At 45.1% G+C, this 27,373-nt stretch overlaps 9 protein-coding genes across 9 annotated transcripts; 5 read left to right on the top strand and 4 right to left on the bottom strand.

The window, feature by feature from the left end:
* Positions 1 to 409: 409 nt before the first annotated feature.
* On the top strand, positions 410 to 1,625 carry FOBCDRAFT_197918 (uncharacterized protein; the record flags this gene model as incomplete). The annotated part of the gene is made up of 4 exons (XM_054703607.1): positions 410 to 668; positions 722 to 1,084; positions 1,142 to 1,267; positions 1,327 to 1,625. 4 exons carry the CDS (start codon positions 410 to 412, stop codon positions 1,623 to 1,625), a joined length of 1,047 nt encoding a protein of 348 aa, XP_054559582.1.
* A 600-nt stretch (positions 1,626 to 2,225) lies between these two features.
* On the top strand, positions 2,226 to 3,152 carry FOBCDRAFT_130091 (uncharacterized protein; the record flags this gene model as incomplete). The annotated part of the gene is made up of 1 exon (XM_054703606.1): positions 2,226 to 3,152. The coding sequence occupies one exon, from the start codon at positions 2,226 to 2,228 to the stop codon at positions 3,150 to 3,152; it is 927 nt and encodes a 308-aa protein (XP_054559581.1).
* A 663-nt stretch (positions 3,153 to 3,815) lies between these two features.
* On the top strand, positions 3,816 to 5,086 carry FOBCDRAFT_177949 (uncharacterized protein). The gene is made up of 3 exons (XM_054703605.2): positions 3,816 to 4,563; positions 4,626 to 4,788; positions 4,874 to 5,086. Exons 1-3 carry the CDS (start codon positions 3,948 to 3,950, stop codon positions 5,028 to 5,030), a joined length of 936 nt encoding a protein of 311 aa, XP_054559580.1. The 5' UTR covers positions 3,816 to 3,947; the 3' UTR covers positions 5,031 to 5,086.
* A 1,929-nt stretch (positions 5,087 to 7,015) lies between these two features.
* On the bottom strand, positions 7,016 to 8,564 carry FOBCDRAFT_237514 (major facilitator superfamily transporter; the record flags this gene model as incomplete). Its single annotated transcript, XM_059610154.1, has 6 exons — positions 7,016 to 7,509; positions 7,565 to 7,600; positions 7,640 to 8,060; positions 8,119 to 8,151; positions 8,289 to 8,392; positions 8,444 to 8,564. 6 exons carry the CDS (start codon positions 8,562 to 8,564, stop codon positions 7,016 to 7,018), a joined length of 1,209 nt encoding a protein of 402 aa, XP_059464317.1.
* A 2,808-nt stretch (positions 8,565 to 11,372) lies between these two features.
* FOBCDRAFT_248495 (uncharacterized protein) lies at positions 11,373 to 12,175 on the bottom strand (the record flags this gene model as incomplete). Its single annotated transcript, XM_031175062.3, has 2 exons — positions 11,373 to 11,438; positions 11,489 to 12,175. 2 exons carry the CDS (start codon positions 12,173 to 12,175, stop codon positions 11,373 to 11,375), a joined length of 753 nt encoding a protein of 250 aa, XP_031046195.3.
* Positions 12,176 to 13,196: 1,021 nt separating this feature from the next.
* FOBCDRAFT_129697 (uncharacterized protein) lies at positions 13,197 to 14,025 on the bottom strand (the record flags this gene model as incomplete). The annotated part of the gene is made up of 2 exons (XM_031175061.3): positions 13,197 to 13,756; positions 13,863 to 14,025. 2 exons carry the CDS (start codon positions 14,023 to 14,025, stop codon positions 13,197 to 13,199), a joined length of 723 nt encoding a protein of 240 aa, XP_031046194.3.
* Positions 14,026 to 19,874: 5,849 nt separating this feature from the next.
* FOBCDRAFT_316416 (uncharacterized protein) lies at positions 19,875 to 20,933 on the top strand. Its single transcript, XM_059611984.1, has 2 exons — positions 19,875 to 20,305; positions 20,371 to 20,933. Exons 1-2 carry the CDS (start codon positions 19,910 to 19,912, stop codon positions 20,716 to 20,718), a joined length of 744 nt encoding a protein of 247 aa, XP_059464316.1. The 5' UTR covers positions 19,875 to 19,909; the 3' UTR covers positions 20,719 to 20,933.
* A 1,192-nt stretch (positions 20,934 to 22,125) lies between these two features.
* Positions 22,126 to 23,473, bottom strand: FOBCDRAFT_237510 (uncharacterized protein; the record flags this gene model as incomplete). Its single annotated transcript, XM_031175059.3, has 4 exons — positions 22,126 to 22,322; positions 22,401 to 22,470; positions 22,544 to 23,352; positions 23,428 to 23,473. 4 exons carry the CDS (start codon positions 23,471 to 23,473, stop codon positions 22,126 to 22,128), a joined length of 1,122 nt encoding a protein of 373 aa, XP_031046192.3.
* A 2,725-nt stretch (positions 23,474 to 26,198) lies between these two features.
* FOBCDRAFT_130953 (uncharacterized protein) lies at positions 26,199 to 26,792 on the top strand (the record flags this gene model as incomplete). Its single annotated transcript, XM_031175058.2, has 1 exon — positions 26,199 to 26,792. One exon carries the CDS (start codon positions 26,199 to 26,201, stop codon positions 26,790 to 26,792), a length of 594 nt encoding a protein of 197 aa, XP_031046191.1.
* Positions 26,793 to 27,373: the final 581 nt, after the last annotated feature.

Raw genomic sequence — 27,373 nt, 5'->3', positions numbered from 1 at the left:
GGTCGTTTTTCCTTTTTTTCTTTTTTCTCGGTCATTGGTAGGTAAAAGACCGTCGTCGCAGGAATTGACTTTGATTTTAGCTGGCTTTGACACTGAGTAGGCTTGTAGTGGGTTAGATCGGACTCCGACTGATTATGATCTATAAGCATCGGACATCTATGCATTCTAACTCTTTTGCAAATTTACTTACCCTTGCCACCTTCTCAGCATTCTAGTTACCTTATCTTAGTAATCCAGACCGATCAATCCCTTTTCGGCCCTTGTCGGATACCGGGTCGCTGTAACTTTATCGTTCGTTCATCGCACTAGCCATTAAGTTAAAGCGTCGTGATAAAGTCATTCAGTTTTATCTTTTAGCCAACCTTCCGGCTCGCATCACATTGCAGCTAGGTAAAGCTCACCGCCCACCATGTCACCTCTTTCCAACGAACATTTCGCTATTCCAAAAGGCTCAACCGTTCTGGTGACGGGTGTCAACGGTCTGATTGGGTCTCACGTTGCCAATGAGTTCCTTGAACGGGGGTACAATGTTCATGGAACAGTGCGCGATCTGTCCAAAAGCGCCTGGATCCAAGACCTCTTCGTCAAGCAGTATGGCCAAGACAAGTTTACGCTATTTCCCGTTATCGACTTGACTTTGCCAGATGCATTCGAAGAGGCTATAAAAGGTAATCAGGCTCACCTAGAATCAACTAGTTCAATTTCGCTAATACTTGTAAAGGGGTTGCTGCGGTTGTACATATTGCCTCGCCCCTGGACTGGGGCACCAGCACTGACAGCTTGATCATCGCTGCGGTTGCTGGCGCCACGAATGCCTTGAGAGCATCCAACAAGCAGCCGAGCGTGCAGCGTTTCATCTTCACCAGCTCGTCAGTTGCAGCGGTTCTTCCTCGACCTGAAGTGGAAGGCATCGTGGTGACGGAGGACACTTGGAATGACGAGGCGGTGATGGCGGCGCATGATTCACCCTCGCTGGCACAGTGGTACGTGGCCTATGCAGCCACCAAAACTGAGGCGGAAAGAGCTGTGTGGGATTTCTTTCACAAGGACCAATCCCGTCGGTCGGACTTGGTTGTAAACACAGGTATAGACGGCGTCGTCCACCCCGGTGCCGATACCCACCCAGGCTGACTCGCTGCAGTACTTCCTAGCACAAACTTTGGTAAAAGCATTGACCCTGTGAATCAAGGCCACCCTTCGACGTCATCCTTCATTCAGAGTCTCTGGAACGGGACCGATCTAGAACGGCTGAAGAATATCCCTCCACGTATGTCAATGCCGAGTTTATTTGATTCCAGAGCAAATATCACTAACAGTCTTGTAAAGAGTACTTTGTTGATGTACAGGATACCGCGAAGCTTCACGTTGCGGGAACAATATTCTCTGATGTCCAGGGTGAAAGAATCTTTGCTTGGGCAGAGCCATGGAACTTTGATACGATTCTTGCTGTCCTACGACGGCAGAACCCAGATAAGTCTTTCGTCGCGGATTTCCAGTGTAGCCGAGACTTGGCAGATGTTGGAAAGCCACGATCGCGATCTGTTCAGCTATTAGACGCACTAGGCAAGTCTACATTCACTTCTTTAGAGGCCAGCATTAGGCTGAACAGTCAGGACTTGGCTTAGGCAGGTCAGTCTATGTCTGTTGAGGGCACTGAGGTGTTTCATAAGATAATAGTTATTAATTAGGCCATGCTTCCACAAGAAAGAATACAAATAAAAATAACGAAAGGTCCTGGCAAGTAAAATGAGGTGCTGCAATGGAATAGATGTTAAAGATTTTTTATTTATTTACCAAAGCCGACTAGTTATCGATTCTTCGTAGGTATCTCGCCACATCAGATGAGCTTCAACATTACTAGTAAGTAATTTGTGGCACCCCTCCACAGCTTTGCGATCGGTATTATGACTCAGTGGCGCGAAGTTAAGCATCATCCCTGGACGCTAACAATCTCGGTGTCCGACATATGCCGCAGGAGATATTTTGATTATTCAATCTTAGAAACGGACAGCTCCAAACGTGAACAGAGGGATTTCCTGCTGGCCAGACAGCTTTGTTTTTCTAGTGCACCTTCTTTTTCAAACTTTTTAAGGAAGACATGGGCCGCTTGAACTCTGTGACTTCTTAGCAGGGACAGTCACCTATCTTTCTCTCAAGCACTGCCATTACATCCGACTCTCTTATCTTACTCTTCTTCAAATCTCCTAGTTTATCGTTTCACCAACATGTCTCGAGCAATCTTGGTTACTGGTGCGACGGGTAACCAAGGTGGTGCCGTCGTAGACGCCCTCCTTAGCAGGAAACCATCCGATTTCCTCCTACTCGCCGTCACTCGTGATGCCAAGTCTCCCAGCGCCCAAAGCCTCGCCGCCAAATCGCCATCCTTGATTCGTCTGGTCGAGGGCGACCTCGATTCTACAGCCAGACTCTTTGAGTCTGCGAAACAAGTCGCTGGAACTGTGCCACTCTGGGGTGTGTACTCCGTACAGGTCTCGATGGGTAAAGGCGTTACGCTTGAAGGCGAGATCAAGCAGGGCAAAGCCATGATTGATGAATCGATCAAGGCTGGTGTGCAGCACTTTGTGTACAGCAGCGTTGAGCGTGGGGGCGACGAGCGATCGTGGGACAACCCTACACCCGTGCCGCACTTCAAAACAAAGCACGAGATTGAACACTATCTACGCGATACGACTGCCAGAAAGAGCATGGGGTGGACAATCCTACGACCGGTTATCTTCATGGACAATCTGGTCCCCGGTTTCCCGGGCAAGGTGTTCATGACTATGCTGCGCGATACAATCAAAGATAAGCCAATCCAATGGATTGCTACCAAGGATATTGGTTTCTTTGCAGCCGAGGCTTTTCACGACCCCAAGACCTGGAACAAAAGGGCTGTTGGCCTCACGGGAGATGTCTTGACCTTCTCTCAATTGAGCGATACGTTCCAGAGAGTGACAGGGAGGCCAGCTGGCACTACCTTTAGCCTCCTCGGCAAAGCCCTGAAGCATGGCGTTGCAGAGATGGGACTCATGGTGGATTGGTTCAGGGATGAAGGGTATGGTGCAGATATGGCCAAGATTGAGAAGGTCCACCCCAATGTGACCAAGATGGAGACATGGTTGAAGAATAGCGCGTTTGTCAATTCAAAGTAGATACTGTCGGGTAGCAGCTGGATGGAGGGAGACTGATATTATTGCTTTCTTTATATCGTGTAGTTTTCGATATCTTTACTCACAAGTAACATGTTCATGTTCATGCTTTGAAGCTGTCTGGGAAAGAGGTTCAAATTAAAGCAGCCTTGAAGATACGGCCCCTTTGGATTGATTGAAGAACTAATGCTTACTTAGGAACGAGAATTTGGGGGTTTAAAATTACGAATAAACCCATGGTCTGCGGAACGTCTCGTGTTGTGCGGCTTAGGTTATTCTTATTTAGAACTAAGCCTACCCTGAACCTTCAAATTGATGGATCGGAGTCTTCTACAACCATACTAAAATACAAACACCTCTAGATTCGCAATCTAACTGTACCCTGCACATGAATGGCGCCTCTTCGAAATGACACGAAGGTTGGGAGAGGATGGTGAGATTGAGCCTTTCTGGATAACGCCGCCACGCATGCATTTCAAAGAGCTCATCAAAATATGGATCTCTCCGCTCGCGCGCTAAGCTCTATTGAGCTAGGTCAAGTCGGGCTCTTAGAGTTCTTATTAAGCTGGTAACATCGGTGTCCGACCAAGACCGCATGCAACGATCATCTGGCGTGCAGCTTAGCTCATCAGCCAACTGCGGGAGGCGTACCTCATGTTCCCTTGGGACGAGAGCTTAAAGATATAAATACACATATCGAACTCGGCTCAGTCGACTCTCATCAATTCTTTCTCGATTGTATCATTACTTTTTCCCTAACTCAATTACTCCTCACTAAATACGTCCGCACTCATCACAATGTCGTCTCTTACCGTTGGCATCGCTGGCATCACAGGCAAATTTGGCCGCCTGGTTGCTTCAAAGCTGCTTCAGAACCCCAACATCAATCTTCTCGGCTATGCTCGCGATCCATCCAAGGTGATACCCTCGATTGCCGAGTCGCCCCGTGTCAAGCTCTTCAAGGGTGAAGCCTTTGACGACGCGAGCATCAAGCCATTTGTCACCGGTACCGACGTGATTATCTGTGCTTACCTTGGCGCCGATGATCTCATGATTGATGGTCAGAAGAAGCTCATCGATGCTTGTGATGAAGCTGGTGTACCGCGTTACATTGCCAGCGACTGGTCATTGGATTACACTAAGCTGAAGCTCGGCGAACTTTTCCCCAAGGACCCCATGATCCATGTCAAGGCATATCTTCAGACCAAGAAAACTACCAAGGGTGTTCACATTTTGATTGGTGGCTTTATGGATCCTATTCTGAGCCCATTCTTTAGCGTTTGGGACCCGCAAACACAAACCTTGCGCTATTGGGGTGAGGGTGACGAACCATTTGAGGGCACTTCATATGAGAATGCCGCCGAATTTACGGCAGCCATTGTTGCTGACAAGTCTGCCATTGGAATCAAGAAATGTAAGATCTAATTCAACGCCCCTAAATCACCTGTAATCATTTACTGATGAGCTTTGGTATAGATCTAGGCGATCGCAAATCCATCAAGGAGATCGCTGCAACCTTCGGTAAGGTCTACGGCGTCAAGCCTAACCTCGAGCGCCTCGGATCTCTAGAGGACCTAAAGGCCAAGATGCATGCTCTTCGGGAAAAGAACGCGGCCGACGTATACAGCTACATGCCTTTGTAAGTCTCAAATGTTTTCGTCAGGTTCGGGCGTCTACGGACCGTGTCTGAACAACTCGGCCTATGATGCTAATTTGTGGTGCAGATTCTTTATGTACTACTGGATTAATGGTCAGACGTTCGTCGGTCCCGAGACTGATAACGAACAATATAAGGAAGTGAAGCCTGAAACCTGGGAGGAGTATCTGTCAAAGCGAAGTCTGGAGCAGCTTCCTCACGCTTACTTCTCTCTGGCCAACTAATGAGTGGTAAATTCGGCAATCGCATGGGGGAATAGCAGAATTCAGCTACCGTGGTAGGAGAATTAAAGATGTTGTATTCGTGGTTCCCTATGTACGTGATAATACGTCAAGCCACCGTGTTAGTTAAGAAGACTTGTCAAATTGAGCACTATATCGAACAGCTAGTTATTTATTCCTAGCCGCTTGGGTTGTCCCCTTGTCCTTAACAACCGAGAACCATACGAACGTGAAAGATTTCATAGAAACCCGAGACAAGTAGTGATTGAATTTGATGACGAGCATGTCTATGCAGATATAATTATAGCAACGTAATCGATGTACGCGTTCCCCCAAGAGGTTTTGCTCAACATGACAGATAGGTTTGCCAGATACCATTGAGGTCAGGCAGATCAGGTTATCTGAGTCAGTCGGGACAGACCAAAGTCACTACATGGGCACAGCATATATCGCAAACTCAATTCGTAATAAGCACGGCCTTCAAATGCAAGCTTTATGAACAAAGGATGCGCTGCTGGCTCACTGACAGCGCTGAGGAGTATACTTGTGGCCTTGGCTTTTTCTTGGCAAATGGTAAGTATGTAAGACCTGATGCGCTTGCGAGGGCTTGACTGTGTGACAGATATAACTGACACCTATAAACAACAAAATCAGAAAGTGGTTCTACGGCATAACATGGAACGCCAGTTAATAAAATGATTAAAGATTTCTGACTGGAGGTCAAGGTGAAGTCTTAAGTGAATCATTACGTCCGGCATAATATAGTATGGCTGATGGGAACTGCCGTGAAGTGAGAACATATTCCTTGTTGTGTAGCTTATAGGGACCCTAGGCGCTATGTGATTGCGTAAGCGTGCAGGCATGACTGTGTGCTGATGTCGATTATTAGCAATTGGAAAATATCACTTGTCGTTCTGTTTGCAAATATGCGGTCTTTTTGTAACGTCAATCTGAATCCCATTAAAGATCTTTAGTGGATCAATAAGTTCGCCAGCTGCCAGATCGAATTCTCATAGCATGATGCCGCAAAAGTGGTCGCCATTTAGAAGATGGTGATCTCTTCAACATTTGACCAGCTTTTCCCGACCATTATCATCGTGGAATAGTGATGGATTAATACTAAAAGAAGTGGCTTAAATTGAGTCTAACTCTAGACCGTTAACAGAAGGACTGGGGGTGATATAATTGCGTAAATCCTGAAATGTCTCGTCTTTTTTCTTCCCATCAGTATATACAAGCCAAAACTTGTTCCCGTCGCGTGAAAGGCATATTGCCCATGTGTCACCGCTACTCATGCCCCTGTGTATATCTAACAGGCTTTGCAGTCTAGTTGGCGCCAGTTTGCGAGTTCAGTTGAAAGAAGAATTTGTATGTCAGGAAACATGTAAATGTTAAGGTGGTAATATAATAATCCGTGCCAACTTTGATGATTGAAGGCTCTGAGTTGAATGTAGTGAGGATAAGGTTGCGGAAGGTCGGCATTGCGTATGTGTGTCTATATTTAGTGATTGACGTAACTTTGAAGCCCTGGAAATGCACAACACTACAGCCCAGGCTTCGTATGAGTCTCGATTGATGTGAGAATGGATTTCTGTCCTGCGATTTTGAGCACACCACATCGGCTGAATGTTGGAATTTAATATGAGTTCCTGCACTAGTCTCCAACATATCCATGACCATGTCTCCATCACTCATCCTGGAAACTGGAATCGGCCAATTACTGCTGCTACTCAACAAGCAGCCTGTCTCCTTTGTGTCAGCAACGGGCCTTCAGCAGTAGAGCTTGGTACTTGTGTAAATCTATGCCTCACTCTGCTCTAACAGCCACTGCTGATATCACGTTCCCAAGATCGCCGAAACGTACTGGTATTTGCACACACAACATAGGTCTGCATTCACTCAAGAGATTGACATTAGACCCTACTCGGAGAGCTTTTAGCAGCTACATAGAAAATGCATCCGAGTTCTACCATCGAACATACACCAGATTATCTCGAGACTCGGGGAAAGCAAAAACTTGTAGCCGCTATCACGATTAGAAGTCCAAGAATAAAAGGCTGCATAGCCCAGACGCCATACTTGGACGCAAGTGGACCAATAATAAAAGGGAAAATAGTTCCGCCAGTGCCTCCCATCGACATTGCAAAGCCTATCGCACTTACATGGATGCGCTTGGGAAGTAACTTAGCAGTTACTGTGATGGCACCCGGGAACATGGGACCAAGGAAGACTCCTAAGAAAACCACGGCGATGGCAGAAGCCATGAAGCTAGGCACAAGCCAAAAGATGAGCTGCATGGCAACAGCAAAGGCAAGATAGATCGTGATGCAAATTCGCTCGCCATATCTCTCCGTCACAAAATCCAGGGTTACCCGCCCCAGAGTTTGACCGGCCCAGAAACCCGAACCCGAAACACCTGATGAGAATGCTGTTGCTTTTCGGGTACGTAACATGAATGTGACAATCCAGCCACCAAGCCCCACTTCAAAGAGTCAGTTGTCTGGTTTCCTCATCTTCAGGTTAAATCCTCGACTTGCCTTCGACTCCCATGTAGGTAAAGAAATAAAGAGCACCTAGTCATGTTACTTTGGACTTCAAGGCCTCCTTGGTACCTGCACCCGTGTCTTCTCCTCCCGCTGAATTCTCCGCTCGGTACACTGCGCCAGTCTTTCGCCAAAAGGTTAACATTAGTCCAGCCCACTCAACGGCCGATATACCAACCATGACGTAGAAAAACGAGTACCATGGCAAGCCTGAGTGAACGACCATCGAAGTCGAGATGAGAGGCCCGCATAGTGCACCCAGAGAGTAACAAGAATGCATAAAGCCTTGAATCTGATTCGACTTGTCCATAGCTCCAACCCAGGCACAATACGCAGCATCGGCCAGTCCGTTACCAAATCCACTCAAGCCATAGAGCACAACCAGAGCAGAAAACGGTGGGTGAATTGTGACGATGGTGAACGCAATGACATGACACATAGGCGCCAGAATGGCGACTCCTCTCTGGCCCCAACGTAAGTGAATATGTGCCTTGGTGAAAGCCGGCAATGGCGTAACCAGCAAATGGCGTCAATAAAATAAGCGACACTGTTGTATAGTTGAGATCGTAGTATTTCTCAAGCTACATCGGCGTCAGATCATGTTTGGCGAAAGGTCATGAAATGGCACACAGTCAAACACTTTGTCACTTACGTAAGGAACCAAGGCCTGTCGCTGTTAGCGTTGTGTAACAAACGAAGACATTGCTCAAACTCGTACCCCAACTGCAGCGTCGTTCATGCCGGCAATGATGAAAGACAAGAATGCAAAACCGAGCCGCGGCACGTTGCCCTTCGGATAGTTCCACTTTTGTAATTCGAGATCTTCTACTATCTCAATAGACCTAATAGGGTTTGGGGCAGTTGCGTTCTCACAATCTTTTGTCTGGCTCGATTTATCATGCGCATGAGTATCAAGGGGGTGAAATTGGTCGGCTGTTGACTCATAGGATCTTTCGACATCTAGTCGAGACGCTTTCTCGCTATGGGGGATCATCGCTTTATGATGGCGATAGCCGTAGTGATGTATCTAGACGTTATCTGTTGGTGACCGATATCATAAAAGATTGGGGCAGCTCTTATACCCGACTTCCTGGTTCCAACTCCATTTTCTGGTGTTGGAGCAAATTCGTTCTTGTCAGGGTTGATGACCATTGTATGTCACTTGCCCAGCTTTGATTGAAGAGTTTCTATTGGTACAATTGTCACGCAAGGGAAGCTTTCTGAGATAAAAGGATCATAGGCTGTGGATCACGCCCGGCTGAATAATGAGGCTAAGTGGGCAGGCCGCGGAATGTCGCCTGAGGAAGCACACAGTCTGGGAAAAGCTTGGCAGATGCTGAGCGACCGCATCGCAAATGGATCTGCCAAGGTAAAAAGGGGGAAAAAAATCAAAAATCAATAGTTATTATAGAAGCGCTTAAGTAACGTCCGAGCCTTGTCTGACATTTAGATGCCTCTGTGATAGTAGTTAGTCTGATGGCAAGATGACGAGAACATCTCTGCTTAGTCAAAAATTCAATGGTTTCACAGACGGTGGTTGCTTTGTCATCCAGATATGATCGCGGAGTATCGCTCAAAGGTGTCAGTCGGAAACTGAGAGACACCGAATAAAGCCGTGAGTAGTAGTGGAACGCAACAAATAACAAACTAGAGGCACGGTGTTCGTCGGGGGCCGGCTTGACCTGTGCACGGTATCCACAACCACCGCCGTCGGTGTCCGACCAGCGTCGCAATCAGTAAGTCCCACTTATGGTTCCGGCTCTCGCCACGTCGGCAGGGAGGGAGGCGGAGGTCGCCTCCGAGTTTAGGCAGCGCCCGTGACTCGATATGGCACAAAACACAACTCATGCGGCCTTGGTGTTGCAGCGGAGCTAGATTCTCACATACTCTGCCTGTATCTCTCTTGACAATACCGCAGGTCCTGCTGCGCCAAAATCCGGCTGAGACTGTAGTTGCTCTGACGATACTGGTTGTATCCAGACATTGGGGGCTCTGTTTTCCGCAAGGCAGCATTCGCAAGGCCAAGTCGTCCATCAAATGGAACCCTCCGACGTGAGTTACCCCTTAGCCCATACCGAGCCTTGTGTCCCTTACACTCGTTAATGTGCGTGGCAGGCTTGCTCGTGCAAGGACGTGGATGCCCGGCACTTACAGACTTTTACCAACTCGTCATACAAGTCCAAGCATAAAGGGTCGATGCGGTTTGTCGAGTCACAGAATGCTCAAAAACTTGACTGGGCCGTAAACGAAGAGTATGCACAACGTTTAAAAAGCACCCGTGGATCTAGAAGATACTAATATTCGTTGTAGTTACTTGCGATTTTTGCACGATCGTGCGAATGAAACCCATCGAAATGCTCTTTACACTCCATCTGGATACGTCCCCCTATGCCGGAAGGATCAGTAGTCTCACTTTTTGCGACTCGCTTTTCTTTAAGCGCGTGAACAATATTGATTGCTGTTGATTGATAATTCTCGGCGTATTCTTTGGTTACCTTGAGCAGAGAGTTTCAAGTCAAGCCATCGCACTGAGCGTGCTTAAAGGGCTGAAGTGAATATGATGAACAGCAGCAAAGTATATTAATTAGTTGTTCCGAGGGTGGGTTACTCACTGCCAGAGAGTTAAGTAAAGTATATAGCTAGGTTATTAAGGCAGTTATTTCCTGATGCCACGAAGACCATGCCTACCCTGCGACAGAAAGGCATGAAGAATATAATATTTCAGGAATTAAGACTCGCCAGAAATCGTAAAGACAGAGCACCCTCTAGACCAGGGGCTCCGCATCTCAGACCTCCAATTAAGTGCCATAAAACTTCAATATGTGATGTGAGAGGTGAGACTTCGCTTTCTCGAGCTGGAGGTCTTCTCTCTAAGCCTTTTTCCTGTAATGAGAAACGTCTATGGAAACCAGTCAGAGCTAGCATTGGTGTCGCCGCTCGCAATTATCTGACTAAGAGCGCGGCCGCAGAGCCATGCGAAACACATACTCTCGCCGTAGTATGCAGCAGCCATCCATTCTCCTGCAGTACGAGCGTTTCTTTTAGTAACCGAATCAGTTACACGGCCAATCAGAGGACTGTTGCAGTGGCAGACCATTCGAGCCTGAACCTTAGTCCTGACTACAGTCATCAAGTCCTAGTTCTCTCATAATATCTCCTCTGCTGACTCCTGTAGTATTGGCAATGTTTCAAGTATTGGGAACCTCTGATCAACCAGCTTTTCATTGCTCCTATGTACCTCAATTCATCTTGAGTTTAGAGCTGCTCCACGCAGTCAATGATCACGAATCTCCGTTAGCGCTTGCTGCATGGAAAGCTCTTGCAAGTCATACGTCCTTCATCGATAAAGGAGTGCAGCTAGGATACGTAATTAATTACCTCTATCCTTTCTCTGGTAAGGTATTGGAGATTTATTCAGTACTACGAGCTTGCAAAGCTACGCTGATCACTCTTTATGGATCTATACGTATAGCGCTCAAAGATCCTCCGTCTGCTATCCAGTTATTCCACGAAGACGAGAGGAGATCAGCAAGGATTAATCTCGCTGGGGGTAAGGCTACGATTCCTAAATCGACTAATATGCTACTATGAGTTAGCCATAGTGTTTTTTCAACTATGTGATCTCATTAATAGAGTGATCATTTCTATGTATTAATGACCAACCTCCTATGAGCCCTATTGTGAACTAATTGAGTATTGGCACGATTAATCTTTGCGTTGCTCCGGTCTAGCTAGACATGCCATAATACGTATCCCTTATGTTCCGTTCTTGGTAGTTTCAGCAGCGAAGGCGCCATGACTACTAATAAATATATGGCAGCAGACGATACGGAACACGAGACATGATTGCTGCCCATCGATCGCCATACTATAAAATGGTTAGATATCATGTCAAGGTGAGAGATATGAAGTTCTGACTCTATCTGTAAGGTATCGATCCAAAACTGGGACGCCTCCAGTAGCGAAATCATGAAAGAAAAACGAGCCCGTAAGAAGACCCCATGGCCATCCCGCAGAGGTATAGGCATAGGATGCTCGCCAGAGTATATAAGCCCCGTAATTGATGTGCCGAGCAAAAGAAAACAGGCCGCCAGAGTATGGTTTACCCTTATTGTTAGGATTTCTTTTAAATATCATCCGCTGAAGTTCCGATGTCATTTCGGCGGAGATACCAACCGCATATATGCTAATTCCAAGCAGCATTGGAGGCGACCTGAGGATGGTAACAGGTGACTGTGACGTTACATCCCAGACAGAGAGAAGCGTATTCAGAGAATTGAAGATAGTGTTGAAAAGTGCAATCAAGAAGGCTGAGGCTGGTGGAGTGTCTTGTTCCGATACGATGAGCATTGTCAGAATTTGCTTCAAGCTGCTGCCAAGAGCCATCAGAGAGATGACGTTAAAGTACGGCTGTATCTGTGCAGTGATGGGGTCCACAAGGCTTACGGGTTGCCCACCCGCCTTCTCGACCAACTTGGATGCCCAGCCCTTCTCGAGTAGGGCGCGCTGCAGCCACACATCTGCTGCACGAAGGCCGACAAAAATGGTGGTCCCGAGAAAATTGAAGCGTTTGACACGTGACACATTGTCGTGAAGTTCCGGCATTTTCGATGGTTGGCAAGGCGAGGAGGCACAATAAGACGCACCTGGAAATGAAAACTAAGGCTATGGATGAAAGCAGCTTATGGGCTGACCGAAAAGATAATATAAAGAGGAAGTTGAACAGTTGAGAGCGATTTATTTGTAGTCCAGCTTAGGTAAAAACGTTGAACGAAGGAAAACAAAACCTGTGTCGGATATCATCGGACCCCGACTGGGCGGCGATTTGTTATCATTAGCATTGCTGGGTCTATCCAGTTCTAAGACCGTGAAACTCGCAAGCGATGAGTTGATGATGCAGTTAACCCTAACCCTAAGGAATCCTGCTTCTGAAAACTGTCAGAGAGTATATTTCTTATCATCACCAGCCGCTTTTTAGAAGGACAAGCATTAAACAAAGCCCAGAATAAGTCAATGACTAATTAAAGGAAAATTCTAATATAAGCCACGACGACCGATACTGTAAGTAGGGTAGGACGTGATCTTTTGCTGTGTTCTTACGTGTCTTGATCCAGAAATTAAAGCCGCGTTTTGGAACCTCGGACGATGGATCGGCCCGGGCCTTATTTTCTTCGCCATTGAACCTTTGTTTTACTTTACCACTCGACTGATACGATACACTGGGCTGTCTGTCCCCGATTCGGCGCGCTCTTTCATCTCTGTCAAGCTTTCACGTACGTGTGTTGCTCCGTCCGTCACGCGCCAGGATCTTCTAACGACCGCCTCTGACCTTCACTTTGACTTTGAACGCGAGAGTAGACACGCGACGCAACTTACTCAGCCTAATATAACTGACACATATTCAGCTTCAGCCTCGATTCTATCTTCTCCATCCTTGGACGAAGCGATGACACGCGATATCATCTACCGCTTTTGTTGCATCAACGCCGCATCAGCCTGGGCGAATTGGGCATCGACCGATGCATGATAGGATATTCCTATTCGGCCTTGAAATAGGTGGCTGAATTATCCAAAAATGTCGAGAGCGGAGGAGTCTATAAACCCTATCAGATACATGGGTCTCGAGTTACCCTGCGAGGCGTTGAGTGGCACAACTCACATGAGGGTTAGACTGGTCGTAGGGGCTTGGAGCGTTGAAGTCCATAGGCGACATATAGCCATAAGTCGTATAAGGGGTCAGTTCAGTGTCGCTGGTGTATGGCTCCTGCTCAGTCATATTGCTAAATAGCATTCTGGGAGAAGGTATTATAGGCGTGACGGAAGTATTTAGGTAATTAGGCTGGGCGTCGGTAGTAGCTATAGCTGCATAGGTCTGAGGGGAATCGAAGGGAGTGATAAAGTTGTGATCAGTAACCGGATTTGTTGAGTATGTGAACTGGGAAACGCTGTATGAGCGAGACTGGTCGTCGGGGCTTCCGGTGAAGAATAGATTGTCAGTCGGATCCCTAGGAGGCATGAACTGGCTCTGAGAGATGACTGGCTTGGCGGAGTTAGCGGGCTGCGACTTCTGGGACTCGAAGGATCGCTTTGACTCGGTGGTCTCCTGGGCCTGCTTATTAGGCCCGGAAGGGTCAGCAGAGCTAGCACGGCGCTGAAGGTCCTCGAGGCGTCGCTTGAGCTTCTTGCCTATAAGCGAGCGTTTATGTCAGTTATGGTTGGGAATGAGCTTTGGAATCCTTAGGAGCCAAGTCCGGTGTAAGTTAGCGTCTCGGAGTTAGCGGAGAGAACGTACGGTAGTTACGCTGAGCAATGCGGTTCTGTATCCGCCGGCGCTCAGTAGTGTTAGAGATCTTGGTCCAGTCCTCATCAGGGTTAGCATATGCACTACTGGTACCCGAGTAGCATCTGCGAGGAGGAGCTGCCGCGGAGTTTGGTAGTGACATGAGCATTGACATTGCCAAAGTGGTTGTAGTTATTTGAGTAGATGGTTTGAGTCAGCGTACCTCCATGGCCTAGCAATGAGCGGGCGAGACGGGCGAGAATACACAGCCTTATATGCCGACGGACATGGGGACGGCTTTGGTGAATGAGTAACAATCAGCGCCAGGCGAAGCGCACCTTTGATACAGAGTGACATTGCTACGACAGTCAATAGTCTGCTTATATGCTGGGAAATAAGCGCTATGGTAAGAGTCGAAGGAGATGGAGGCGACAAAGACGGGACCGAGGCTCCAATCTGTAGGCAGGGTCTGTGCTTCCCACAAAGCAGTCTGCCGTTTCATTGCGGGTGGTATGAGTCATGAAGAGGCGTTTGATATCGGGGAACTCTTATCTCTAAAGGATAAGAGAAGGAAATACCCTGTAAGAGAAAGAGACAAGAGGGGTAATGAACTCAGATGGCAGAAGTGCTGCCCAGTGCGACTCAACATCATGTGCCAGAGGTGTATTGGAGGGGCGTATGATATGGAGGAGTTGGGACGAAGTTGTTTCCATCGGTAAAATAGACCTATTATAAAAACAATACTGTGTGAGTCGAAGGCGTTATTAAATGGTCTAAGTTACATGTGTCTGAGGTGAGCATATTTCCTTACATAGTATCCGTATCGCGGTCACCGGCAGATCAGGCCGTCTTGGTTATACGGCCCAACAGCCTGTCACGGGTAAATTCCCCGAACCCTTCCTCAAGCTGACGCCTACACCCTTAGCTTTTGGCGTATTTTGTGGCGCGAGTCAGTATCACATAGGGTGAAGCATGTGCTTGAAACCTAAGCATTTGGGCCTGAAAGCATGTGAGGCTTGCTGTGAGAAGATAAAGGCCGTCGTGGTGGAAGCTTGCGAAATGGTGATCTCCTGGGTTTCAGCAATAGGCGCTAAGCAGCAAGCGAGCTGTGACAAAGGTAAACCGGGCGCGATAGAAAGGGTCGGTGAACCCGTTCACCGCCACCAGCCGCCCTTTCTATGCTCTAATAGAATGTAGAGTCGACAGCTTAGTGCTCGGTGCTTTATCTCTTTGAGCGGCACAAGGCAACACTCATGTCACTAGCCCCACTCTGCTTACTAAATCCGCAAGTACCTGCGGGGTACGTAAGGTTCTCGTCAGATAGCTAGGTGATTTTTCACCACCAAATTTATCAAAAACCTCACACAAATAGCCCCTAGCCTGTCGCAATTGAAACGATGAGCTCTTTAAAGATATAAGATAGCTTAGATGATCACAGCTTTAAGACCCCCCCTTTAAGTGACCCTACTACCGTGCCTAATTTTCCGCCCAAAGAGGGCTGCAGTCAGGATTTTTAACCTTTTAACCTTAAATATCGTGATTTTAAGATTAACCCTCTACCCTAAGAACCCCTTTAATTATTCTAGCTTTTTATACCTATTTCCCTTATATAGTCATAGATTAAATATACTAATAGCTAGGTTACTTGCCTGCTTAAAAATGCTATTATTAATAACTAGAATACCTCTCTTTCTTAATACTTATAGATCCTTAAATAGGAAGGTATCTCTACTTTAACGGCTTATATATAGCTTAGAGTTATTATTTACCTAGGAATTTATAAAGAAATAATAATAAAAGACTATTAAAAGACACCTAGCCTTAGAGATTAGTGCCCTCTTTACTTAATTATTAAGTTTATATTACTATAGAAGTTTAAGCTAATTAATAGGTATTTCTATACTTTTAATTATATTAAAGTTAATATAAGGGATAAGAGTAATCTTCTAAAGACCTTCTAAGCAGCTAAAAAGTAGTCTAATCTTATATAGAAGGTATTAACTAAGCTCTATCTTCTAAGGACTAATCTGATTATAGATAAGTATATAGTGCTGTTTATAGGCAGATTAAAAGAGATAATACTTATTAAGGGAAAGCCTACCCCGGTAGGCTTTAAAGTCTAGGTTATTACCTAATAGGGCTTCTTTCTTTAGTGGCTTTGGCATATAAAGTTATTATTATATACTACTATTATTATTAATTTACCTATGCTAAAGCTAGTAGGCAAGAAATAAAAGCTATAGACTGAGATTCCCCTTAGTAATATATAGAGTATTATAGTTTACTTAGTAAAAAGGCTACTTCCTTAGATATATTATATCTTTATAGATAACCTCTTCTTATTACTACAGCTCTTCTGCCTTCTTAGGTAGTTTAGTTTTAAAGCTATAAGTATAGTATGCCCTAACTGCAGTATTAGTACTATAATAAAGAGGATAAAAGAGACTAATAAAGCTCCTAATAGTATGCCTTTAAAGTATAATAAGGTTATACTAATCCTAATACTAGATAAAAAGGTATAAATAGCTTTTAGCTGTATTTCCCTTACTAATTTATTCCTTTTTATTCCCCCTAGGTTATTTAAATCGCTTAGAAGGATAGTAGCATGGTGCTTTTCCTTTTAACTATGCATATAGGCGCCCCTTATAAGTATATATTAAAAAAGAGGAAGCTGCTAGTAAAGAAAGGCATAAAGGCAGAGGTAAAAGAGCTGCAGTGCCTTTTTAATAGGAATAGCTTTAAAATAATCCCTATACTTATTGTTGCCGCTTAGTATAATAATAAAATAAATCACATGGATTGCAGTAATTAGATAAGGTCCTATATAATATATAAGTATTACTTCTGCTGTAGTCCTTAGTAGGCGTTGCTTTAGGGCTTCCTCCTTAAAGTTGCACTTATAAATAGCTTTATTTTATAAAAGAAGACCTGGCACCCTTATTAGAAGCCCTATAGTATGCTTAAAGCTTAGAAGGAATGTATTTATAATGCGATTTTTAATACCTATGCTGCTAAAGGTAGTATAAGGAAGAGAAGTTAGTTAGGGAAGGAAGAAGATATTAATAATATAGAATTGCGGCAAAAGCACCTACAAAGAGATATTAACTATATCTATAGAGGCCGTATTTCAGCTTGCCTAACTTATAAGGGCTGCCGGCAAGGGCAGCCTCGACCCTTTAAAAAAAGGAAGGAAAAAGGAGGCTATCTCAAGCCGATATCAGGAAATCAGGGGTGCTAGAAGACTAGGTATGGTTGCAAAGTATATAATATAGCGATTTGTAATAATACTAACTGTTAGTACCTCTATTACACACCAATTTAGGTGTGAGCGGAATGTACCGATTATCGCGATCATTTTGATTGGCCCCTGACCCCAGTCGTGACCCCTCTGTTGCCTTGTGCCGCTTAAAGAGATAGCTTACTTGTTTTATTCTAAAACTAGTAGCGACCTTCTAAAGCCTTGGCACGCGTGCGGAGACAAGAGGGGACAGAAGCCATAAGGTTCATCTGTAATCATGGATGTACTTTTCGCTCTCCTATGACATCGCAGCTACGCGACGAAAAGTCTGGAACACAAACCTCCATGCATCCGCTCACTAATCAGCGAGACGAGGAATGCTTCGAATCCGGACATAGTCATAGCCGGATCACTTTATTTTATTAGCTCGTCCTGACTCTTTAGTCCCTAACGTACTGTTATTAGACAGCACGTATAAAACGATCCAGCATGGAATGTTGCTCCTCGGTATGGTTAGAATCGATGTTTGCTGCTAACGCTTTTGCATAGCCTTTACACTCCTCCGTCGTGAGACGGAGGATGATATATGCGGGCAACAGACCCGCTGGAGGTGTTACACAAACAAAATAGCGCCCCGAATTACTGTAGGTATACTGGTGTGAATGCTGCCCTTCCCCCCTCCTTAATGAATTGTCCATAGAATGCGAACAAAGCGGGACTCGGTTAATACCGCGCTGGCTTCACTCGTAAGCCACAACTTGATCATCAGTCTGTGGCTTATTTAAGGTAAATAAGCAGTTGAGGATAAGCAAAGATTATATGGCGATCTCGGGATTGCGGGGTACCAAACTGGGCGCAGCTTCTTACATGATAACTATGGATGTGAAGAGCTTTGCATCTACCCGTCGACGTACAAACAATGTAGGCCTTTCGGAATGCAGGTCTTTGAATTATGCCTCGATGCCGTCTTTGGCAATATGAACCATATGTATTCGTGTTCATATCGCACGGCGTATTGCTGGATCGGAGACGCACACGCCGATCATCAGTCGTGGACCTGTCGGTCTTTGGTATGCTGTTAGTGAGAGTCTGATTTAGTATGAGGAGAGTGAAACTAAAACACTTATCTAGCTCCGAACTAAAAAGCAGAATCTCTCTGTCACTTGTATCAAATGTCTGATCCAGTTCCCTACTTGAATTTTCTTTCTTTCTATTTCTGTGGCTCAGGAGCACGAAGCGCGAGTCCAGAAATAAAGCTGTTTTGTCAACAGGAAAATATCTCATGTGGGAACCCGATGTCCCATGGAACTGCAAAGTTATGTATGCGCTCGAATCATAAGGGCGCCCATATGATAGTTCCGGTGCCATAATGCGCGCAATGTCTGCGCTAACACGCGACTTACTACTGTCAATTGCATTCATTCGTCTCACGCGAGCTGACTAGCCTTAAGGCTTGTAGATATCAGGCATCCTCTAAAGGAAATGTACGTTTTGGTTAGAAGAATGAACTTATATATCAGTCGGATGCTTATTAAAAAGTACGAATAGGGCTTATAAACCTTTGAAACTGAAAGCATCACATTTACTGTTCGTTTGTAGGATTGTAGCCGTCCTGCGAAGTGAACAAATTCTGGTCAATATATTGTCGATCCCAAATCTTGCTGACCAGCCATAAGAACTCTGATACGAGGGAAGATGTTAGACCCGAAAAGGTGACCTAGGCAGCTGATCAAGTCATGTAAAGCAGAACGATCGACTTGGAAGCAAAAGTCATCTTTCGCTGTTGTCCGGACACTACGCTCCTGATTCTTGCTGCTCGACAAATATGCCCCCGGATTCGATCGATTTTAGAGTCATTCGCAACTGGCTAGACCACTGCTACACTCATTATACAGCGGACACCGCCATCTCGGCGACTGCTACTCTTACCCTAGTGTAGTATCTAGCTACTACTTCTACAAAGGTATTTAGTATTTTTAGTGACTTGATATCTGCTAGTTTTCACATTATTATGCTAAATCCCTCTGCAAGACTACTAAATAAACTTAGATGCACGGCCTGGATGCGTCACCTGATTGTATCCGCGTGACGCCGAATGTGAGACACTGGACATCAGGTGAGAAATTCACCAGCCACATCCAATCGCCATAGCCGCTCAGTGTCAGTGATCCTCGCCAAAAAAGCCTAATAGAAACCGCGTGAGCGTCAGTTCCTCGAGCTAGTGCCCACCTCGATGAGACCTGGGCGTCTAGATCGGTGTTCACAAGGGGAGGAGCCGTCCATATATGAGTTGAGGTCTGGTTTAGGATAGCTTTGTAAGACCCCAAGACTCCTATTTCGGACAATAGGGAAACTCCCTAGAGAAACTCAAATGGCTTGTAAGTTGTAGCAGTGCAAATCCACGTAATGGATAACACGAACCCAGTGCTGTAAGCTGAATGGGGTGTGTACTGTAGCCTTTTACTTATTACTTACTATTAGTTTCATTTGACTGAGATAGAAGTTCGTTTTAGGTGTTAATCGTGATCCAGTACCTAACTGATTGTGAGTTAAAAGATGTAAGTTCCAAATCAGAAACTGGCTCATTGCAGCTATACAAACTAGACTTCCCCACAGTAACTATTCGGAGGTAGGCATTTAAAGTTTCAATAGCTTAAAGTTACTCCAAGCCATTACCATGGCGCTCTTGTAGCCTCGTTGAGACCCCAGATTATAAGTATTTTAAAAGAGACGCCCACTACAAGTTATTATGGCAGTCGACTCATGAACAATTTACAGCTTATTTACCTTAGAAACCGCACCAAAGATTTACCAACTCTCAATGAAGGTATCACTCGTTCTTTACGTCCTGGCGTGCGCCTTCTCGGCCATGGCCTCCAGCATTCGCCGTAAGCACTCTAACGACGCCGACAACAACGCGGAGAACTTCCATCCCCACGAGGGCATCCCCCACATTGCCAAGTACGAATACAACAAGTACTACGATGAAGAAACCAATGAAGAGTCGTATCAAGGCAAGGCTATGACCTGCGTCCCCCGCGATAAACTCGAGGCCCTTCTCAACCAGTACATCTCGACCTTCTCAGGTATCGAAGACGGCGGCAGGATGGCGAAGAAGACCTTTGATGAGGACCTCAAGATATACTCCCAGACCCGATGGTGGATAACCACTGCCGTAGGCGGTGATCTTGAGAAGAATATCGAGAAGTGGGCCAAGGCATGTTGCCTGTTCTCTCAAGCCTTATGCCCTGTCCGAGGACATATCCTAATACTTCCTCACAGACCGATAGTTTCCCTCCAATCTTTAAAAATCGCGCCCAGTTTATTAAGGCACTCATCCGCAAGAATAATCCTAACCAATGGAAGAAGGGATTGGTCACCTACGGTTGCAATACCTTCACCTTCTACTGGAAGGGCGACTTCTCAATCCCCGAGTACCCGACCGTAGGCCGCACCTTTGGCATCCACATAGTGTTCGTGAACCCTAAGACCAGCAGGGTCAATAAGGTGTACGCAGAGTATAACTCATTAAACCATATGTATAACCTTGGCGCTCACATCACTTGGGCTAAGGATCCCGTGTGCTGCGATTGCCCTCCCTTTGTTACTAGCTGCAAGTGTCCTATTTAGTAGGCGCTGGAATTATGAAACTTGTATTTTTTCCTGTCAGATGTGGAACTCGATAGCCAGGCTTTTCAATGTTCAGACCTCTAGACTCAATTTGGCAGACGGGGCTGCACTTGGGAGTCTCTTTTTGCTAAACGATTAGCTGATCGGATGGATGGAGAGTTCACTCCTAACGATGCTTAGCTATAGGCAATATAAGAAGGGACTCTATACTTTTACTTATTTGAGAGTTTAGTAAGTTACTTGCTAAGACAAAACCAACCTCCGTCGAGGGTAGACGCAGTCCTTGCCATACAAGGATATCAAGCCGTTGTTTACCTATTCTTTATTTTTCCCACCCCATCTGTGAGATTTACCAAGAGGAGGAACTCAACTTCAAAGCACGGTGTATAATCATTGAAGTCCCCATATTTATAAATACGATAAGCGGATCCTGGTCCGCAAACAATTCATTTTCACTAATAACCACGCCGTTCTTTTTACTTCCCTCAATCGGGAGCTTTATGATCCTAGCATTCCGCATCTTGTAGGGCTAGAATGCCGGAATACTCCCGAAATTATCCTTACAGCCTAATAGTAATTAAAGGTCCATAATCTCTTCTTACCATTAGCTACTGTTATTTGCAAGGGGATCATGACATAATAATCTGGAGAGTCAGGTTCAGCCATCAACTCTCATATCTGCAAGCAGAAATTCTAACGAGAACAAGTCTCTATATAGTCCATACGGCGGCTAAGGTCAGCGGATAAGGAAATAGGCTGTTATTGCTCGGTGGAGCATTAGAAGGCTTCTTCCTATCCCCATTCCTAACCAAACATAAAGTAACTATTATCAAATGCGCTGCGGGCACGTCTTGATGTAATCCTTTCCTATCGTGGAATGTATGGTATCCGCCGCGGCTCAATTAGGGAGTGTTAAGTTCATGGGATATTAAATAGAGAGTCATTGGCATTTAGATGGAACCATAAACAAGGGAAGCAACTAGAGGGCCTAGATATTCAGATTATGAACGAAGCATTTAAACTTAGATAAAGGCTACAATGGTGGCAAGCTTTAATATTATGCAGTTCGGCCCTAATAAAGTACTCGGCATGCAATAGTTATACAAAATATGGATTTTATTTGCCAAAACACCGGACGCCCGTAATTGCAAGCAGAAATCGAGAATACCTTAGTGAAAAGGCAAATTTGAATTTCACTGACTCTTTACCAGTCCAGTAGCCTTAGATTTGCAAATTTTATGATAATAACGATCCCTAAGTTATAGCCAGTTACTATATTATATCCTAAGAGCTAATAGGCGGTTATATGGGCCGCGATAGCCCACTTACAGAGTGCATTATCATACTAAACTTTTCCTAAAGTCCCTTTAGCTCCCTTTCCTCCATGTCCTCGTTTTTTCCGAATTATTACTGCTCCTCCTGGACTATCTGAGGCGAAATTTGCTTCGCGCGTGTAATCTTTCTCATCCCACCTACGAATATGCCAGTGATGTAGAGCACCGCGGCGATACCAGCACCGGCAGAATACGGAATGACATAGCATTGAGGCGAGCCTGCTAGTTGAAGACCCAGCCCTCCGTTGATGATACCAAGGATCATGAGGACTCATCCAAACCAAATATGGGCGTGGCTGATGAGTCCTCGCTTGCCGTAATTCACAAAGTACCGATGGTGAGCCCAACCCAGAATAAGCTGCAGGCCCATCAGTGCAACGACTATGGTGCCCATTATTGTGTGAGCTTGTTTCCACCACTAGAGAAATATAGTTAGCACGCGTGGCTTTACTATGGGGCTAGTGCATCTGTATCTGGCCGGGTTCACTTACATCACTATCGTTACGGGCATAGACATAACCAAGGGCAAAGCCGGCCCACATACCCACGAAAACAATGACCTGCCAGCCGGCATGAATGAACCATTTTCCGATCATAGTCATGAGTACGGCTCCCAGGGGATATCCGGCGAGGAAGACAATAGACATGATAACTCCATGGGCACGGAGCACTATATCGCTCGTGCTACTGTACTCTGCCTCTGGCATAGCACCATTACCGGAGCCGGAGTCAGAATCAGAATCAGACTCCGAGTTGGAGCTTGAGTCTCCACTACTGCTAGACGTGAAGGGGTTGCTGTCCGAGCTCATGGACGCCTGGGCAAAGTCAATATTGAAGCTGCTGTCCCCATCATGCTCCAAGATTCTCGCGGAAAGACTCGTGGAGTTAAGCGGGTTGCCATTCTTCCAGGCGGCGATCCAAGAGTTGGAGCCTTCGAGGTTCAGGCTACTGCAGTCGCCACATCGAATATTGGCAATCATCTTATTATTTTTAACGCCAGAGCCAGCGAGCAGCTTGACCTCACTTCGTTCTGTGTATTCGGGCATAACATGGCCACGTCCGGTTCTCGTACTCAGAGTGATATTGCCGTCACCATTCTGATAAAATAGGAACATAGCGGCGCCTCGCATACCTGTGCCTATGCCGAGCCCCGCCCATGTTAGGCTGGTGGGAGCTTCGATTTGGAAGTAGATGTTGCCGGAGCCTGACACTGCGGATGCCTTGGGGACACCCCAACGGAAACAGACGTCCCCGTTGTTGGGACAGAAGGATGAGGTAAGAGCTAAAGTGCTGCAGGTGTCTATGGGTCAAGGTAACGACCATGTTAGGGAGGGGTTCTTCTGAAAGTCTGTGGTTTATTTGGCGGACGACTTACACAACGCCGCTATGGAGGCAAGCAACATGCCATATGCTGATGTCATGATGGAGTGATGGGTCAAGATGCGCAGGAGAAGTGGTTTGCTAAGAGACGCGAAGAGGTTGAGTATGCCATGAGGGATAGGGCGCAGTTCATATAGGCCACCTCCTATAACACAGAACCACGCACGATATCAAACGATCTCGACTGGGTGATATCTGCAAGCCGCAAGCCCTGGTCGGGGCAAGGGACACCCTCTACTGTCTTACAACCCCATATAGGTTGGAGGCTCGGCAGATGGGGTTGCCGTGATCGAAGAAACGCCGATCACCTAAGTCAAAGAATGCGCCAAGCAGGGGCCCGGAAAGACAAACTGCAGAAATACAGACATTATAGCCAAGATAGAAAAAGGCTTCACCCCCATGGTGTGAGCCGCCCCTTGACGCCCAGAAATTGGAGTCCACAAGGGAAGCTTTCCAAAGGAGTGCAATAAGGTTCATCACGCACTGCTACATCCTGGACTGAGCCAAAAGCCGTCCTGAAGGTCCATTGTCAAGGATGCGCTTAAGCAGGTTCGGGATTGACCTGACTTGGCTATTTGGAAGGAGTACTGCCGGGGATCGCTCACCCGCTCTGGCTGAGAAGGCGTACAGTCGCTTGTTATTCGCGGCTGTTGTCTGACTTTACCCGTCTTGCCAATCACAGTATATTAACCATGCAGTACATAAATAGATCGTACCAATAACACCTATAAGCACTGATTCTCAAGAACATTTACTTGCAATAAAAGTCAAGCTGCTATAGTTGGTTGATAAGTTTTTTTACTTTATCTCAAGGTAAGCTTGTGTAATTGTCTTATACGTGAGGTCAAGTGGGGCGAAATACATACTGGAGGGTCTATTATAAGTTAGAGGCGGCCGACCCTCCCCGGCTAAGTTTGGATCCGTTTCCTCACATTTCCCCGTCGGATAGTTTCATCCGCCCGACGCGGAGATCCCCACATCCAGTTATCTGGAGTGGGTGGTTGATTGACGGTGGAGGTTCGTGAACAGCAGCAAATTCGCCGGGGAGCTTACTTTGTCTTGCCTTGCTTCGTCGATTTATTCGGGTGCAGGCCTTTTCTAGTATTCTTATTTCAACTATCATAATGCAACGGATTCCAATCCAGCTGAACTTCCTCTGATATAGTAATACCTATTACAAGAAGCTTTAGTTATAGCTCTCAATTTATAGGCAATAGCCAAATGCTATACATTTATTATATAAAGGTTAACTAGTGTATTTAGTTGGCTTATAGTTAACTATTTATGTAATTGATTCTATTATGGCTTCTAATTTTTAGTAGTGGCTAAGGAAGGATTTAATAAATATTAGCTTCCAAAACACTAAGATGTATTAATTAGAGGGAAATAACACTAGACATTACTGACTCTGTGTACCAACCCGTGACTATATGGACCTATGTATCTATTTGGCCTTATCTTCTCCTGACACAGAGCACATGACTTTAGTAAGGGAAAAAAGAAAAGAAAGAAAAAATCTATAAAGCTGGCAATATAGAGTATTAAGTAGTTTTAGTTATAGGCCTTATGTATTAACTCTTGTTAAATTTATACTTAATTCCTCTCTGCTATAATCCTTCCTTATAAATCAACGCTTGGATGATTATTTAATCATGACTGAGCAGCTCATCCTTTGTCGCTAAGACGGCTTGCGGTTATACGTGGCATGCAGTGTGGTCGACGCCTCATGGCTGTTTAAAGATTGCATAGGCTTCCCCAGATTCTAGGTCGTTTGCGAGCGAAAGAAAAAAGCGATAGACATACGGGCGGCGTAACCTTCCTAGCATTGCGAGTTTTAATAAATACGAATCATGGCGATTAAAACAGTGAAGTAGATATTTATTTTTGGCTCTCGGTCTTTGGGTTGCTAGGCTTGGCCCTCCCTCTAGAGGGCAATTTTGGAATAGCTATCCCTGCCAAAATCCCAGTAGGTAAAGTTCTCCAATCATTTGTATACGCACTTCCCAGTAACATTCTACGTATTAATTAACCTTTGGATGCTGTAAAATATGTTAACATATTAGGAGCCTTTCATTACTTCCGGAATGAATACATCCGAGTGCAGGTGTAGTGGATGGTAGTGAACTCCAGTGTAATAATAGCCAATCATAAGTCGGAACGCCTCTCGTATTATCTTGAAGTATTTATAGTGATTGGATAGAAAGTACCGATATCCTTTAAATCTAGGTGTTACAGTTCAAAGTAATTCATAGTGACGCAATTATGCCCAACTTTTAGATTTTTTAGTATCTATCCACTTAGCTACGGCAGTCTCACCTGACATTGTATATAGGTGCACTACCAGACCATCCGTTAACAGGAGATTTAAGCCTCTAAACAGGCTATTCTAAGGATAGCCTAACCTTATAAATAGATTTCCTTGTTAATTACAGTTCTTAGAAGGAGGCCGATTTAACTGCAATGGCGGAAAGTCTTCTGAATGTCCTCCTCCCTGCTTCATAGGCCAGAGCATAAATCATAGTCAGCCGACGAAGCCTCTTGACTGCGGATCGTCATCATGATGTTGGGGGTATACACTAAAGATCCTTCAGACCAAGATAACCTAGCCAGATTTGCTCGCTAATCGAGAAGTATAAATAACGGTCATCAGGATATGAAACGAAATATCCCCGTTCTCTCCAGGATTAATCTTCTATCAAGACCGCAGTTCACTAATTCGCTGAGACTATCTCTTCCTTCACTCATCGAAGCAGCCCACTCGCCAAAATGCATTTCACTATCACTACTCTCTCCCTCCTTATTGCCTCCGCCGCCCTGGCAACGCCCCTCGACTCCCATAGCCACCAGGACTCAGGTGCCGACATCTTCCCAAACTTCAACACTTACTCCGACTGGGCAATCTGCAAAGGCAAGATTACTAAGGGGCGCTTCCCAACTCTACAGGCTCCTAATAATAACGGCGGCTGCGTCCGGTATTATCAGGGTATTGATATGACAGGCGTTGTCACGGAGCTACACTTCTATTTTAAGGATGGGTTTAGGTCTGCCTGCGACTGCGCCGCGAAATGCTTAGAATTGCCGACCCGGTGTACGAACTGGGTGTGGAAGCATACCTTTATGAAGGAGGATAGCGGCAAGCGGTCGTGCACTTTATACAGCAGTCCTAATCTGCCGAAAGGTGTAACACTTGCATATAATAAGGCAAAGAGCAAGGGCTTCAAGCCATTACAGGCTGCTAATAATCCCCAGCAAGGAGCCGATGCGCCGTTAACCTTTTTGGATGCAGCGGGAACAAAGCCTGATAAATTTGGAGTGTCTGGTTTTACGGTGCGGGATCAAAATAAAAGATTATACTGTTAGGAGGAAAATTATTACAGGGGCTAAATTGGCCTTTTTATGGTAGGAGAGGTGGACCTGATTAATATATTATATTTCTTTTGTTTAGGGGTTATTTATATGGTAAATTGTAAACTATATTATGTTTTTTTTTATTAGGGGGTTACTTATATGGCAAATTGTCAATTAAAAGTTATTATATTTAATAATATTCTTATTAGTCTTACTTAGGTCTTATTTATATATTATTTTAATATTTATATTTATAATTTACTATTAATGTTAAATATTAAGAAAGTTATTCTTATTATTAAATTTTTAATAATTATTATTCTTTATATTTTAGTTAAAGGTATTATTATTAACTAAGGCAAAATTTATATTATATTATTCCTAAATAAAAAGAAGTAATATAACCATTATATTTATATTACTTAAGGTTATATACTAACACTTAAATAAGAGCTATTAATATAAGGCTTAAATCCTAAGTTTAATATAAAAGGCTGAGAAGAATTTACAGTAAGCTTAGATCCCTATTATCACCAGGGCTCAAGGTCCAAAGTCTTATTACCCCCTAAGGACTACCAAGCTGAGGCGGCCAC

This window comes from Fusarium oxysporum, chromosome III (assembly GCF_013085055.1).
Source record: "Fusarium oxysporum Fo47 chromosome III, complete sequence".
Classification (NCBI taxonomy): domain Eukaryota; kingdom Fungi; phylum Ascomycota; class Sordariomycetes; order Hypocreales; family Nectriaceae; genus Fusarium; species Fusarium oxysporum.
This window is presented reverse-complemented; position numbering and strand designations above follow the sequence as displayed.

Coding starts and splice junctions, on each gene's coding strand:
- FOBCDRAFT_177949 (XM_054703605.2), top strand. CDS start 3,948: ATGTCGTCTCTTACCGTTGGCATCGCTGGCATCACAGGCAAATTTGGC. Junction 4,564..4,625: donor TGCCATTGGAATCAAGAAAT/GTAAGATCTAAT, acceptor GCTTTGGTATAG/ATCTAGGCGATCGCAAATCC. Junction 4,789..4,873: donor GTATACAGCTACATGCCTTT/GTAAGTCTCAAA, acceptor TTTGTGGTGCAG/ATTCTTTATGTACTACTGGA.
- FOBCDRAFT_316416 (XM_059611984.1), top strand. CDS start 19,910: ATGAAGGTATCACTCGTTCTTTACGTCCTGGCGTGCGCCTTCTCGGCC. Junction 20,306..20,370: donor ATATCGAGAAGTGGGCCAAG/GCATGTTGCCTG, acceptor ACTTCCTCACAG/ACCGATAGTTTCCCTCCAAT.